The sequence below is a fragment of the Solanum tuberosum genome, unplaced genomic scaffold, assembly GCF_000226075.1.
Source record: "Solanum tuberosum cultivar DM 1-3 516 R44 unplaced genomic scaffold, SolTub_3.0 scf00558, whole genome shotgun sequence".
In the NCBI taxonomy this organism is placed as follows: domain Eukaryota; kingdom Viridiplantae; phylum Streptophyta; class Magnoliopsida; order Solanales; family Solanaceae; genus Solanum; species Solanum tuberosum.
In genome coordinates, this window is record NW_006239478.1 from 74,749 (window position 1) to 90,663 (window position 15,915).

The 15,915-nt window shown below is 32.0% G+C and overlaps 2 protein-coding genes across 2 annotated transcripts in view; one reads left to right on the forward strand and one right to left on the reverse strand.

Annotated features, from left to right (window-relative positions):
• Nucleotides 1-5,989, forward strand: part of LOC102579516 (kinesin heavy chain) — a 27,920-nt gene extending 21,931 nt beyond the window's left edge. The window contains exons 24-26 of the mRNA XM_006365473.2: nucleotides 3,693-3,782; nucleotides 5,039-5,098; nucleotides 5,691-5,989. Coding sequence (XP_006365535.1) covers nucleotides 3,693-3,782; nucleotides 5,039-5,059 — 111 coding nt within the window. The 3' untranslated portion in view covers nucleotides 5,060-5,098; nucleotides 5,691-5,989. The remainder of the gene's footprint in view (nucleotides 1-3,692; nucleotides 3,783-5,038; nucleotides 5,099-5,690) is intronic.
• On the reverse strand, nucleotides 5,551-9,844 carry LOC102579195 (aspartic proteinase Asp1). The gene is made up of 9 exons (XM_006365472.2): nucleotides 9,454-9,844; nucleotides 7,958-8,075; nucleotides 7,565-7,791; nucleotides 7,120-7,353; nucleotides 6,900-7,038; nucleotides 6,631-6,825; nucleotides 6,475-6,547; nucleotides 6,207-6,291; nucleotides 5,551-6,112 (listed from the first exon to the last, which is right to left on the reverse strand). The coding sequence occupies exons 1-9, from the start codon at nucleotides 9,594-9,596 to the stop codon at nucleotides 6,001-6,003; spliced, it is 1,326 nt and encodes a 441-aa protein (XP_006365534.1). The 5' UTR covers nucleotides 9,597-9,844; the 3' UTR covers nucleotides 5,551-6,000.
• Between the last annotated feature and the right edge of the window lie 6,071 nt (nucleotides 9,845-15,915).

The window sequence follows — 15,915 nt, forward strand, 5'->3', positions numbered from 1 at the left end:
TTAAACAAAGTAATTGTATAATGGTGATAATTTTCATTCAAAAAATAATATAATGGTGATAATTGCTTTCCTAGAACTTTGATCTGGTCTTTCTACTCCAATTCTAAATATAAGAGCTGCCTTTTTTGTTTTCCTACATCTTAGCTAGGAGAGAAAATTAAGGCTTTTGGCATGAATTCTGATATTGAAGAGAATAAAATTAGTTAAACTATGAAAGCAGTGATTTTTATTGAACCAGTAAGAAAATTAAGCTAAGAAAATGAGACAATAAGTGTTCATTGAATTATTTTCTAGGCATCTGAGTGACTGAGTCTATGCATTAAAAATTAAACTTGATAGCGAATAAAAAAAGCTACCAAAATTACATAGATAAACTCTACCTAGAATCCTAATTCTTGAATCCAATTCCATTGATCTCAATTTAGCATACACAAATGTTAAAGAGTTAAAGAATATGAATAAGCATATTGTTAAGAGCAAAAGACTTGTTTCATTATCAGTTTCATACTCTTTTCACAAATGTGAATAAGCATAATGTTCAAATCTACTTATTTCTAGAAGAGTATGAAACTGACAAGAAGTGAAGGAGTTACTGCATTATTATATCAGTTCTATCGAGAATACAACAGGATTTTACCGTGCTAAAAAAACTTCATGCATTATTTATCTTTTCATATAAAGAATATAAGAAAATTAATGACTCAATTTATTATAGAAATAGTGGAGAGAATTGCTTTTAATGTGCCTACTTTAATATGCTATTTCCCCCCTTATTTTTATTAGAATATATGATTCCATCTTTGTAGAAAAAAATTTATGGTAGTAATTTTTGCTTAAAGGGTAAGAAGTTTGTTTAGCTTTTTATGGACAATAAGATCATTCAACGTATTTCCTTTTCATGCGTGTAATGTGTCGATGAATAAAAAATTTAAAAGATTGTATAAGAGTCCTAAAACATTTGTATCTGAGTAATAGATTAAAACTTTAAAAAGTAAGGATGTTGAATGTTGTTATCTTATGTAGCTAATTCAAAGATTTATTTTTCTTTAGTTTTATATTTATCTTAAAGGGACGTTGAGTAAACAGAAACTAGATTCATTAAACAAAGTTATTTATTCTTTTTGTAGCAATCTTTTAAAATTAACACGACAATCAAAGAGAAAGTGAAACTAATCATCTAACTATTATGCTCTGCAAAAAACGCATTCAGATCTTGTTTGCAGAGCATAATAGTTAGATGATTAGTTTCACTTTCTCTTTGATTGTTGTAGTAATTTTAAAAGATTGCTACAAAAAAAAAAAAAACTCTGTTCTGTGCATCTTCTTGATGCTTTTTAATATCATTTAATTACTTTACCAAAAAAAAAAAAACAACTCTGTTTAAACAAGAATACAAAAGAATTAAGAAATAAAATCAATGAAAAATGAAGCACTTAATCTTCAAGAATCACATCCAGAAGCCTATTAAAGTTTTATCAACTTGCTTAATTCAAATGTAATGGTCATTGCTATTCAACTTCCAATCAACATCTCAGCACAAATGTAAACCCCACTCTTGTCTAATAGCTCGCAACCACGAAGAAGAGGTAAATCACATTAGGCAAGCCCCTTGCGATGAGTTCGACCTAGAAGATCACAGGGGGTTTTGAACTTTAGACCTCCATTATGGAAGTCCCTAGCCAAACCATCTGAGCCACCGTGAAGGGTTCAAACTTTATAATTGTAACTTTGTTATGCTGATAGTGTTTATGAATTGTCCTGGATAACATCTTTGTTTAAGAAATATCAAGTTCTAATAAAAGAAATGTAAGGTGGAAATGATATTCTCTGAAAGAACATAAATTAATAACTCATTATTATTCAAGTTGCTGTCCACGTTGATTGCTATACAAATAATGATCTTCCGCATGATATGAAGAGACATGCTAAATATAGCATTGTTATTATTTAAAAAGTGATGCACAATTCAGATTTGTTAAAAGATATTTAAAACATCACAAAAAGTAATCCAAATGCCATGATCACTTTTTGAAGAAGTGATTTCAAGAAGTAACAACATCATATGCAACCAAGCGACTCCAAGACATTGAAAAATATCATTAAAGAAGCATTGTTTCACTTCCAAGAAGGATAAGATATAACTAAGTATTTAGGGGTCGTTTGGTTTGAAAATGAGTTATGATGGGATAAGTAATGTTGGGATAAGTTATGTTGGGATTAGTTATGATGGGATAAGTTGTGTTGGGATTATTTTTTATTGAGTGTTTGGTTTGTTGTATTCAAAATAATAAATTTTAAGAACAATTTATTTGTTTACAAAAATGCCCTTCATTAATGTAAAAAGTGATATAACAAAAGGGTTGAAAGAGACATTTTTGTCATTTACCTATTTTATCCCGGGATAAGTTATCCCGGGATTACTATACCACCCAAATAGAGGGATAACTTATCCCGGTACTAATTATTAATCCCGGGATAAGTTATCCCGAACTTGCCAACCAAACAACAAAATAAGCGGTACTATAATTTAATCCCGGGACTATATGGTATTATCCCTCACACCAAACGACCCCTTAAGGCATATAGCTATGCTTGGGATTGTTCCAAAACCTCACGTGGTAAGGCAGCCACAATTGCATATATCTTATCATCAAAAAGAGAAATGAAAGCCACTAAAGTCGTATCCAAGCAAAATAAATAGAGACAAACTAGGAAATTATATTATTCTTATTTAGTGGTGGTGGTTGAGTGGTAGGGTGGTGGGGTGGTGGTGGTGGGGGGGTCAGTTACTCAGCTAGTGTTACATTATTTTATATATATAGATATAAATATATTGTATACTACGTGTGGTGTGTAAAGTTTTTCGACATATTTAAGGCTTTGCGTGTATTTGTTGTTGTTAGGTGGTACTGTCCTTTGACAACTTTTCCCTTTCCTTTCCTTTCCTTTCCCACACAAAGGAATCGAGTGAAAAAGTCATAAATTAACGTTCAATATAATTTTAATATGATATCAGAGTTGGACATATTTCTAATTTAATTGCGCGTGTCTTTCCAACTTAGAAACCCAACTTATAGCAAATTAAAGGGAGTTCAAATTTTGTTTTCGCCTGATTTTTAGTAATACATTGATCTAGTCCTAATTTATAGACCCTTGTGATGCCAAATAGCTATTATTGAGACTAAGAAACTTAAATACATAATACCTTTCACATTCTTCTACATTATTATGAGATTCAACTTACACATGATCAATAATTAGAAGAAGCCTAAGCGTCATATCGTGTCATCTAGCTATGTGAGCTACTTAATTACCATTAAGTTGATTCATTGTACTACAATGTGTATAGGTTTATTTACCTGTATTAGGATTAGCTAAAATGTATATTTACTTGTAGAGTTCAAAATATTCATTTAATGCATTGTAATTTTACTTTTAGGTGAAGGGTAAAATGGTTGTTCAATATTTAATGGATGTTGTGATTCAACTTAGCGTCTTTCCACTGTTAGAATAGTATGATAACTTATATTTTCTGTAAATTGTGTGCTTCACTTTGAAGAACTATGAGCATTGCTTCTTGCCTAAAGACTGGAAACTTGTTGTGTGTTGTACTCTTCACTCAAGACACAATGTCATCAATCTGGCATTTATTTGGACATTACAAGATGAATCACATTTTTATTGAATTTTAGGGTGATGATTTGGGTGGCTTGGATATTAATGCACTCGAAGAGCTCCAAAGCCTTCATGTTGAGGCCATTACCAAGATTTGTCGTGCAAAGGTTAGAGCGCTCCTATCCATGCACTAAATTTATTGATGGACTGGCTGACCAGGAAATGTTCTCTTTTCTACTTTATTTGTGGTTCTGTTAAGAATCCTTAAATCAATTATTGCTATAGGTTATTCATACTATCTTGCAAGCATTACTTTCTTAACTTGCATCTACTAGGAAGGATAGAGGATGCTTTTGAGTCGGTTGTTATATATGCTCTATCAAAAAAGACAGTCCTAGATAACCTATCTAATGATTATATGGTTATTTAGTGAATTTAAGACACTTCAGGGACACGAACCTCCTTAGCAAGTCAAATATTTGAAAGTTAAATAAATAATTAAGTGAGAAATGTCTGCATGCCCGTGCAACAACCTCACAGATTGACATCTGTAGGATACATGAACAGTTCTACGTAAAAGGTGATTTTCAGGGTTGAAATATTAATGCAGTTTTTGGCATCTTCATGCCTGGGATAGTTTCGGCCTGACTGTTGAAATGTTGTGCAGAAAACATTGAAAATCTGTTTAACTGCAGGTTAAAACTTATTTGTTTCACTGCTTTATGGTTATTGTTGTCTAGAAAAATGTGTTGTTGTGCAGTAACTCAACAACAACATACCCAATGTAATCCCACAAGTAGGGTCTGGGGAGGGTGGTATAAACACAGCCTTACTCCTACCTTGTGAAAGTAGAGATTGTTTCTGAAAGACCCTTGGCTCAAGGATGTGCAGTGATTCATAGTTCCTTTTATTTTTTATTTTTCCGCAAGGGTTTGGTTGCATTGAGCAAAAGTCTACAGCTGTTCATTAGATTCATTACATCCTGGAACTTGGCCAGCTGATCCATCATCTTTCCAGGATGTTGGAATCATTGAAGCTACAGCTGCTTTAGGTGAGGGTATCAAATTTTCTTATGATATACATGTCCTAAACAGTTCGGCCTTCCATGAGCAATATAATAGAAGTTAGTACACATTAATATCGAGGATATCCGATTGGTTTTTATTGGTGTATGGTATTAGGTGTTAATGAATTGGCATGTCGTATTAGGTTGTCGAGACAACAATTAGTATTATCTTCTCAGCATATTCAAATGGTCTTCTCCAAGTACATTGGCTCACCTCTTGTTTTACCCTCAGGAAGATCTGGAAGGGGGATAAATATTTTATATTTTGTTGTAACTGAAAAACCCTGTTAAAACGATTTTTAATTATTCTTTTTGCACTTGGGACTCACATTGACATTTGTTTCTTTGAAAATGCAGTGCTTGGTTGATGTTTTATAGCATTTTACTTGGGAGTTCCTGAACTTTCTGACATCTAAGGTGAGCTTGCCACAGCTCAAGCAAATATACTTTCTTAGTATTCTCCAACGGGCTGATGATCTTTTCTCTGGAGATAGATATGCTATTTGGTCCCTATGATTAATTGAGTAAATGCATAAGTAAAGATAATAACATGATTTAAAACCCTCCATTCATGAAAATGAATTACATTTTTACTTGATGAAAGTTTGATTTCTTTCTCTATTTTCTCTGTTAACACAACTGAATATAGCAGACCAGAAAAGATTATCTTCATCTCCGAGCTGTTCAGAAATGTGTTCCTTCCTCGTGCGTGAATCTCTTCCATATTTTTGTAAAAGTAAAATTCAGATATCCAAAAACTACTCAACTAGATCAATTGTACTATAAGTTGCAATTTTCTTTATATCAAAATGGCAAAAGAATACATATTAAAATGTAGATGGAAATTTACTTGGGATCTCAAGAAGCCAAAAATGTCAAAGGCAACACTAGTATTATTTATTTGAAAGATGAATTCGGTGTTTCAACTTTCAACACTACACTTATATTAGATACAACCCTCAAGAAATTGTTTTCAATATATCTAATATGTAGTTTCCATTTCTGACAGGTATTACGCGAATTGCATCAACTCAATTGCAGTTGTAAATGGCCCAAATTTTATATAAGAAGCAGACACAACGGGGGCCCAAAGTGTATAGCTAACGAGATTCAGAATTTCAAAGCTAGGAGATGATCTTGTGATGTAGGCTAAACGTGTACTACTGTATGTATTTGGGATAAACCCGATATCTTCGGTGCAGGTCATAGGGAACATTTCAGTAATATATTTGTACTCCCAATGACTTGTCAATTATATTTGTTGCTCCAAACATTTACAGAAAATGGTATCAAAGCCACATTAGCTTCATTTTGTCACCTTATTTCTGGTTCTGCTTCAAAGAGTCAAACTTTGCAGGACATGTCCCTTTGTTTAGTCCTATGTTGGCAGGGTATGCATCATAATAATCTTCGCCATGATCATGACTGATGCTGTTCATGAAAAGAAAAAAGTTTATACTGAGTAATGTACTAGCCTCGTAATGTGAAAAGCAAGAAAATGTATAATAGAGTTTATGAAGTTTACGGAAGCTTCTTGCAGTTTGCTGGAAGCCATCCAATCTGTTTTTTCTCGTTATCGTATACCACCATTTTGTCTAGTAGAGAAATATCTGTCGGTGAAAAGAAAGAACAGAATTAGAAAGATCAAGTGCACAAAGAACTTGGACACAAACTCTATTAAAAAAAACTAGTGCTCTCCTTGATTATTTATGCAGATTAAGAACTGAATTTTCTCTTCATTTTGTCAAATGCTTGATTTTCTGAATGTATTATTTTAAGCAGCCCTTTGGTACCTCCAATCAGATTATGATTTCCTAATCCGACTTCTGTACCGTTCAGTATGCCCAGGCATACATTACCATGCTCCTGAGAGAACACGAGCAAAAATCAGTCTTTGACATCATCCAACCATAATTTAATACCTAAGAAACAGTTGAAAAGGTGCTTACAGTAAGAATAAGATAGGCCTCAGGCAGAAGCTGAAACTCAACATTCTTGGCTTTCATGAAACTCAGTGTAAATGGCTTGAAGTAGATAGTGGCATCATTAGCAGATTTGAAGGGTTTGGAACCACTCCAGCAGACGGGAAGGCTTTTGTCATTTGTTGCATCAGTCAGCTGTTTTGCATTTATGTTCTTCTTTATCTGAAGACGGATTATTATTAGAGCATAGAAAAGAATCAAGCATTTAGGACCATAGCAACACTTCCCCAACTTACCGAAGACAGAAAAATATCATAAGCTTTTGAACTAAAGTAAGTGAAGGTACTTCCACTGTCAAAAACAATTGGAAGACCCTTGACTCCTGTGGCCTGCCCGTCAAATAAGAGCTCTGCTGGTCCCAAAGAGTAGTGCTTTCTGAAATCATAGAAATGCATCAGTTTTTCATTAAGTTCCAAAGCTCCGGATACTAACCCTATAACATAACAGAGGACATACTCCGAAGATGTTTGCTCTATTGGTCTCCAAGCAATTCCAGAAGAGGGAAGAACATCATCACCGAAGAAAAGAAACCCTCCACCTTGCCCACTTAAACAGTGACCCACTACATTTCTGATAAGACCTAAGCCACTCAATTGCGATACAATGCTTGATTTTCCATAGGCAAGACCAAGAACTCCATCTGTAAAAGGTGTATGAGTAGAAGCTGGCACTTCTTGACTGTAGCCACAACTGTAGCATACGACTTAATTCAGTTTTTTTGGCAAGTCAAAAACTTTCTCTGATAAACACCAACTTGGTGTCAAAAGTTACGTAAGACGACTCAATCAGGAGGTCATAAATTAAATGCATCGGATATTTAATAATGAACAAGTGAAAGAAACAGAAAGGCCTCTCGAGTTCATTTTTAAGGTTTACTACAAGTACTATGAATGTTTCTCACCCAAATATTAGATGAGGAGCAGCAATGCTACCATTGGTGAATCTAAGTGGAAATGTGTCTTTGACCAGCACTCCCAAGGATGAACCACTATCTGCATACGCAACCTCATAGTCGCATTGCTCATTAGGGTCGTGACAAGGATGGTTCTCGGGCCAGTGAAGGGACGTGCATACAGGATCCTTACATGTGACAACATTTCTATGTGGTTTGTAAAGATGGTGAGGGGCCTGCAAGGTGCATATTCCAGATATTCAGACAAACATAGACTAATGCTCAAGGGTTGGAACATGATTCGATATCATGGTATACAAAGATCAGATAAATTGATGATCTTTCAGGCTGAAATTTACTTCAAAGATTTAAGTTGCAGACAAGGAAAAGGGAGTAATTTACCGGGGTGCATTTTGCACAAGGTGCATCACACTGCAGCCAAGTTAGGTCACTACCAGTGTCTATATCGAAAAAGTAAGGTTTGGGGGGTTGGCCAACCTCAAGTGTCACCTGATAATACCTGCACATAAAGAGACCACCTGGATTTACAAGAAAGAACAGATATAGAAAATTTAACAGTATTTCAAAGTTTTGAATAGAGAAAAAAATGAATGTCAGATCTTGAAACATACAAATAATCCTTTTCTTTTTGGTCTTTTTATGACGAAGGTGTTTGGGCAGCTAACATGCACCTCGACTAATCTACCTCTACCTCTCAAGTCTCACCGCCTACCAACACTTAGACATGGAGAAAAAATGACTTTCGCCTCTTCTTTTTTTTACCTTATTTGAGATTTGAACCTAGGCATTCCATGGTGGATTGGTGGTTATAGACTATGTTGCTCAGACTCTTCAAAAATGTCAATGGGTGTGTGTCGGATTCGCCAAAAGTACGTATTTTTGGAGAATCCGGCACGGGTGTGGCATCAAAAGTGAAGAGTCCGCGCAACTAAGGTTATAGATAATAATATCTTGCTTAATTTAGAATTCGCACCCTCTACTCGCAAGACCCCAATAAAATGACATGTTAATAACAATACTAGTTCATGTAAACACAGAAAAATCCCCACAGTTAGCACTCTTCTTGAAGCTTCAAATCAATCACAAGACTCACAACTTCCCCTGTAGCTCTTGTACTTGCATTTAATTTCCTTTCATATAGCTAAGATTTAGAACTCTTATTGCTCATAATTATAAGTATGAAGTAGGACATTGTACCGGATAATACCATTTGAATGATATAGTAATCCTCTTCTTCTTCTCTAACCCCAATTCCCAAATCCACACACACTCAATTTCTACCCAATCAGCAAACCATAAAAGCATAAAAGAAATGAGTATTACTGTACCAGTTAAGTAAAGCAGTACAAAACAAAACCAGTGATTAAATCTCCCTCCTTCCCTTTGAAAAACACAATTAGATACCTAATCACTAAACAAACATCCATGACTTATCACTAAACCAGTACTAATTAAAACCCTTCAAGAATTGGTGAACTTCAATCAAGAATAAACAAAGTACATTCACAATAAAAAAAAACCCAAATTAATAACAACAGAGATAGATGATAGTTTAGAAGAAAAATGATACTACAACACAACTTTTCAAGAATTGGTGAACTTCAATCAAGAATAAACAAGTACATTCACAATAAAAAAACCCAAATTAATAACAACAGAGATAGATGATAGTTTAGAAGAAAAATGATACTACAACACAACTTTTCAAGAATTGGTGAACTTCAATCAAGAATAAACAAAGCTCATTGACAATCAAAAAACCCCAAATCAATGAAAACAGAAATAGATGATAGTTTAGAAGAAAAATGACACTACAACACAACCTTTTCAAGAATTTATGAACTTCAATCATACTTTAGAAATAAAGAGAAGAATACCCAATAGGATACACATTTCCAGCTAGAGGGAACACAAGAGAAGAACCAGATTTTAACTGCTTCTTCCATATGGGAAAATTAAAAGCAGAAAAGCAGCTTTCCAATAGTAGCAGAAAGTGCAGCACTAACAACAGAACTTTCATGGTGATTTTGGAACAAAAATTGAAAAGGAGTTGGGGCAAAATACTTTCTTGATCTCCAAAAGCTAAGCAAAAAGTTCAATTCATGCTAAAGGAGAGCAAAAAAAAAAGAGTTTTGGGGATGGGTTCATTCATCTGCACAACCACTTCAAAAATTTATGTGTGCCAATTTTTTCTTTGTTTTGTAATTTTCATATTTCCAAAATAAGCCTTAGCAAAAACAAATTGTTCTAAGATAATTATTATCTTTAAATGTTTTTCTATTTTGGAAGAATTTGTTTACTTAACTCTCAAAAACATATAGTACTAACCCACAAGGATAACTTAGTAAATTATATCTATATTTTTAAGGAGCATGAAATGAGTTAAAACCATATTCTGAGACATATAAAATATAAATAAAAGAGAGAAGTATTGAAAACACTCATAAATTTGATTCGAATTATTAGTTCATCTGAACTATTGACAGCCCTAAACACCATTTTATTTGACTAACTGAACTTAAATACATTCCAATTTTATAACATGAGTAAAATACATTCCTAAATTAGCGTCAACTTTAGAAGTGTTTTCAACATCTCTCGACTTTTTATTAAAAATCTCATTCTCTTACAAAAGTTTGAGACCACCAGCTATGTTATGTGACAAATTAAGGGTGTGTCAAAGTTTAGTTAATCAAATAAAACAATATTTTAAAAGTTGTTGATAGTTCAAAGATGAAACAAATATTTCGTATTATGTTTGCAGCTTGTCTTAACTCACATTTATGCCATCCAATTTTAGAGGTGTACACTTAAACACTTAAATTTGTATAAAATTAAACAAATAAATACACAATATTACGTGGCCGAGTGAAAAGGACCCCTCAACTCGGAGAGGTTTGTGGCTGAGTGAACTTCTTGGAATTCACGTTATGCGACGGCACAGACAACTTGTCTCTTTCGCATCAATTATGAATCTACATAAAAACAACAAACATGCTTAATATAGTTTGTGAAATATGAAAAAAGTAAGGTGTACGTCGATTTTATTTCTATTTTTGTGAAATAGGAATTATGGAGATTATTTTTGATAATTTTTTATTTAAAAACTAATATTTTAGAATAAATTTGAAAAAATATAAGATTAAAAGTTATGATAAAAATAATAGTTATAGTGAAATAATAAAAATAACTGAAGTATAAAAAAAAATCGTAGAAATAAACTGGAAAGATACCATAATGATAGCACGATAATAAGGGAACAATAGTTGCTCCAGACTAGAGTCGTGATATAGAAAGAAAGAAAGTGTTTGACTACTTATTAACTATCTACTCTAATTCTCGATATTTATGCTCATCTAATAAGAGTCATGTCATTAGTGTGGTAAAGATATCTCATGTTTTGGCTAATTACATTTTTTTCTCTTTCTTCTTTTCTTGATCTATCTCTATTTTTCCTTAAACCTATTATTGTCACTCTCTCACCTCCTTACTCGAGGTTTTGTATTTCTCTTATGTGCATGCCTGTAGTTCTCGCAACTTATCCACTAAGGAGGCTACTATCATCTTATCATGTATATCTTCGTTCTTAATCTTGTCACTTTGTTCATAGTATGTTCACACACTCATCATGTATGCATCCTCATCTTTACTAACTTCATCTTCTTAAAGTGTGGGTTCTTGATTGTCCAACACTCAATCTCGAACAATATAGTCAGTCTGACGATCACTAGATCTATAGAACTTACCTTTAAGTCTCGGTAACACTTTCTTAACACACATGACACCAAATACGAGTCACCATTTCATCCACCCCGCTTCAATACGATGTACGGCGTCCTCATTGATCTCCTCATTTTCTTGAATTATAAAAGCTAGATACTTTAAACTTTCTCTCTTGAGAACATCTAATGTATCAATCATCTCTTCCTATTTATCTCTTGTAATGCGACACTAAACTTGCACTCCATGTACTTTATTTTGATCATGCTCAACCTCAAAAAATTTAAATTTTAGAATCTATCTCCAAATCTTCAATTTATATATCTTTAACTCTATTACATGTCTTATCAATCTATACTAAGTCGTCTGCAAAATAATATATGTTATCTCCTGTATTCAGATTAGCAAACCAGAAATAATAAAAGATGAAAAGAAAAACACAAAGAACTATCCGAGTCCACAGAACCCACTGTGTGTCCTTAAGAAATTTAATCCCCTCAAGTACCCGAGGTTGCAGATTAATTCCTCCCAAGATAAAACGGATTAACCATTAAAGAAGTAGCGGTACCTCAAACTTCGATATTTCAACGAACTCAAAATGACAGCAACGAATCATACATACTGACACGATCGATCGATTTTGTTTTGTAAGAAATGTATGCAAAAGAAGGGAAGAATTCGATGCAAAAAATGAGAGAAAACTTCTCTATTTATAGCCAACAAAGGGTAAAGGTCACAACCCTTTTGGAAAGAAGACAACCTTTCAGAAAGGTCACAAACACTTTGGAAAAGACATAACCTTTCAAAACGGTCACAAACCTTTAGAAAGGACACAATCTTTCATAAAGTTCACAACCCTTCGGCATAGTCACAACTCTTCAGGAGAGTCACAACCCTTCATTTCCTGTTCACACCTTTAAAACCCAACAATATATACCATAATACTTCCTCTAAAAATCTAGTGTCATTTCATTTTTTACCAATACAAATAAAAATGAATTGATCCCCAATACATCCAACTCAGTTGAGAAGTTATTTGAGTCTTCTTTCACTATCCTTAATCATTGTAACATATGCCACATGTAAATATGAGCTTTAAAGAAAATGATTTGACACATTTATATAACCTAAAAATTCAAAAAAAAAATTCTTATCTCAAAATTTACTATATAATAAAAATCCAAAAAGTCCCTCTCATAATCGTGCACTGTGTGTTTTTTTTTAAAGGGAGAAATGTAGTAAGTGATAATTGATCACTAATTTTTTAAGTAAATAACTTAACATTTAACCAATTCATCATTTTTTTTATTTTTTATTAACCAATTCATCATTTAGTTTTCTTATAGCATAGATATCAGTAAATAAATATTATACCATTTTAGAAAATATATACACAAAATATTTAATTTTATAAAAAGATCACAAATTTATATGCCCCATTTTAATTTAGATTATAAATTCGCCCTTCTTGACAAGCTTTCAATTAAAAGAACAAGCTAGAAAATGTTACAGATCAAACAATAATAATATTCCCCGTTCTTATTTAGTTATCACCATTTTAGGTTTCATCTCCTTAAGGAACAAGATAAGTTTATCATTTTACTCTTATTTAATGTTCTCTTGAATTCAAGTTTTCAATTAATGAAAATAAATTAATTTATTTTGATTAATTACTTAACCAGTAAACATGAATTAATCACTTTGTTTTCTCATGTTGGTCAAATGCATACGTTCAAAGCTAATAACTCTCAAAGGTAAAATAGGAAGAATATTGTTATTTATGCATTGATTTTGTAAAATGACAAATATAAAAGAACATTTTATTTTTAATAAAAACGACATTCAAATAAAAACGGTGCGAATAATATATATGTATACATATCCTAATTAAGTGAGATATGAGAGGATGATGTGCATTTTATCCGTAACTTGCTTCCCTCTGGAGAAAGCTTTGCAAGGTCATAAGTCATAACTATAGCTTTTACTGCAAATTAAATAATTATGATTACTCATAAATACATTCTCCGTTCATTTTGCTTAATCCATGTTGATTTGGGTATTTTTCTTTTTAATTATACAAAAGTATAATATTTTATTTTATTTTTATTTGTCACTTTTTAACATATTAAAAAAATATAATTTTTTTTCATATTTTATTTTTAGCATTAATTACTTACTGCCTAATTTATTTATTTTTCAAAACATAATATTAAATAATGTGATAAAACAGCCATGATAATCACTGTTTTTAATGGGTGTGCGGTGTGCCAATTTCAAATGTGACAACTACAAGTGAACGGAGGAAGTGTTTTTTTAGAGGTTTATTTTATTAAATTAGTTTTACCGATTATGTTTTTAACCTCTAAAATTTACTATTGTTTTCTTTGTTCATTTTTACTTGTTCAATATTGACTTGGCATACTCCTTAAATAACAATAAGCATAATGAATTTAATTATATCATTTTTTGAATATAATAAATTTAATATTTTGAAAAATGACTATAATTAATACTAATAAAGATAAGCTAGGAACTAAGAGATAAATTATATTTTAATTTTTAAAATTGGACAAGTAAAAGTGGACATCTATTTTAGTATAGAGAATAAATAAAAATGAACTGATAAAATAATAATTTATGTTATTATTTATAAAAAACAATAAAATTCTCCTAATTTGTTAAAATGAACGAATAAAAATATATATCTTTGATATAAGACATCCAAATAAAATAAAATGAAAATAGTAATAAGCATTTTTTTTACCACTACTGTTAAGGGAGGAGTATTGGTATTGGCATGCCAGATCAGAAAAATGATCTTTTTCATTCTCCAACCATTAAAAGTATAATTAATACAATTATAAGTATTAATTTGTATTTAATCTGTTATTTACATTTTGTCCTTTTGAATTATTTACTTGACCCAGTTACTTTGCAATCAAAAGGGTCAAATTTGCTCTTTTTATCATTCAAATAACTACGAATTAGTTAAAGAGTTCAAAACTCTACAAAAAGAATATCTTCCTTCAATATATAATTATTCTCTTTTGTATAGTGAAGTAGTTGAAGACTTGAAACATTTTTCTTTGTCTCAATTCTCTCCTCATTATACACTACAATATTTTTCCATACTTCTCATTTTTTTTATTTTTTCCCACTCTTTCTCGTATCTATCTCTTGTCATGCTCAACACAAAGGAAGACCATCACTATTTACAGGGTAGAAAATCTTTCTTCCAAGAATAGGACAATTATGGGTAGTAAATTGGGTAAATGAATAGCTCAAAGGTTACATAAGTTACAAGGTATAATGAGGTAGAATAATGCATGAAATTAATGGTAAATTATGACAATAGTGGTTACAAGAGTTACATTCACATTCTTGTCAATTTATACACACTAACATATGCACTTAATATTTTTTTAAAATATTAAAATGCATAAAGACCAACAGTTTGGTTGTTATCTATTTCCGTTCGGTTATTAACCATACAATTTTTTTAAAAAAAATGATTAATTCAAAAGAGGAAAAAGAAACAACAATCTATTCAGAAAACAAAAAATAGTTAGAACGACTAGATCTTTCAATAACTGAATTTATTGTGAATAAAGCTTCAAAATCCATCATTCTGGCCTAGAAAGAAGAGACAACGACATTCCTAATCCACCAAGAATTGTCATAGACACTCATATACATGAAACCTATAAGATAAATGTTCTTATCTTGGACCTTTATGTTTTCATAAATAAATTATAAATAAATTTGATATAGACATATATTTAATATATTTAATTTAAAATTGCTTACAAAACAATATATTATGTATTTTACAATAATAAAATATATGTATATAATTTATCGGTTCAGTTCAGTTATTTATTTGTTTTTTCTGAACAAAATCAAAATCAAATCAATACTATCAATTACTCTGGTGGTGCATGTGTATGATAGGGCCCCCTATAAGCGCCAAAGATCGGTGATGTTGTCATGATAAGTGTGGGAAGTCGATAGTGTACTCGATGATTGAAGGAGCTATCGACTTGCATTAACTTCCCGTGGCTAGTAGGGGGAACTTTAAAAGCTTCAGTAATAGCAAAAGCAGCCTATCTGGAATGATCTACTCCTTACTCAAGCAAAGTTGTATGCAACCGCATGGAGGAAGTTTAGCCAATCCCTCAATTTTCATCTTGAAAATTCGGAAAAATAGAACATGCTCTACCAACCACAAGTTTCATATTCAACACAGTATTCTTACGGGAAATTATGATCAAAGAGTTCTTTATCAACCACCATCTACTTCAGATTTAAAAAATTTAAAACCAAACCAAACCGAATTGAAAGCCTAATAAAATCGGAGTTTTATCCGAATCAACATCCCTAATGTTATGGTGTTTGAATGAAAATTCACGAAGTTAGAGGGACGAAAAGAGAATTTCAAGCAGGTACAAGTGTCTGTTTGATAAATATGAAGGACTGAAAAAAAAGAATTAGCTTTACGTTACTCTTTGCGCGTACATGTTTTTACTCACCCTCTTATTGAGCGCGTGGTTAAACCATCAAAAGATTGTCTTAAATACAAATTACTGTATTAAGTAATTTAATTTTTAATTGTAGAAAAA

Coding starts and splice junctions, on each gene's coding strand:
- LOC102579195 (XM_006365472.2), bottom strand. CDS start 9,596: ATGAAAGTTCTGTTGTTAGTGCTGCACTTTCTGCTACTATTGGAAAGC. Junction 6,548..6,630: donor AGGCCTATCTTATTCTTACT/GTAAGCACCTTT, acceptor GTGTTCTCTCAG/GAGCATGGTAATGTATGCCT. Junction 6,292..6,474: donor AAATCATAATCTGATTGGAG/GTACCAAAGGGC, acceptor TTTCACCGACAG/ATATTTCTCTACTAGACAAA.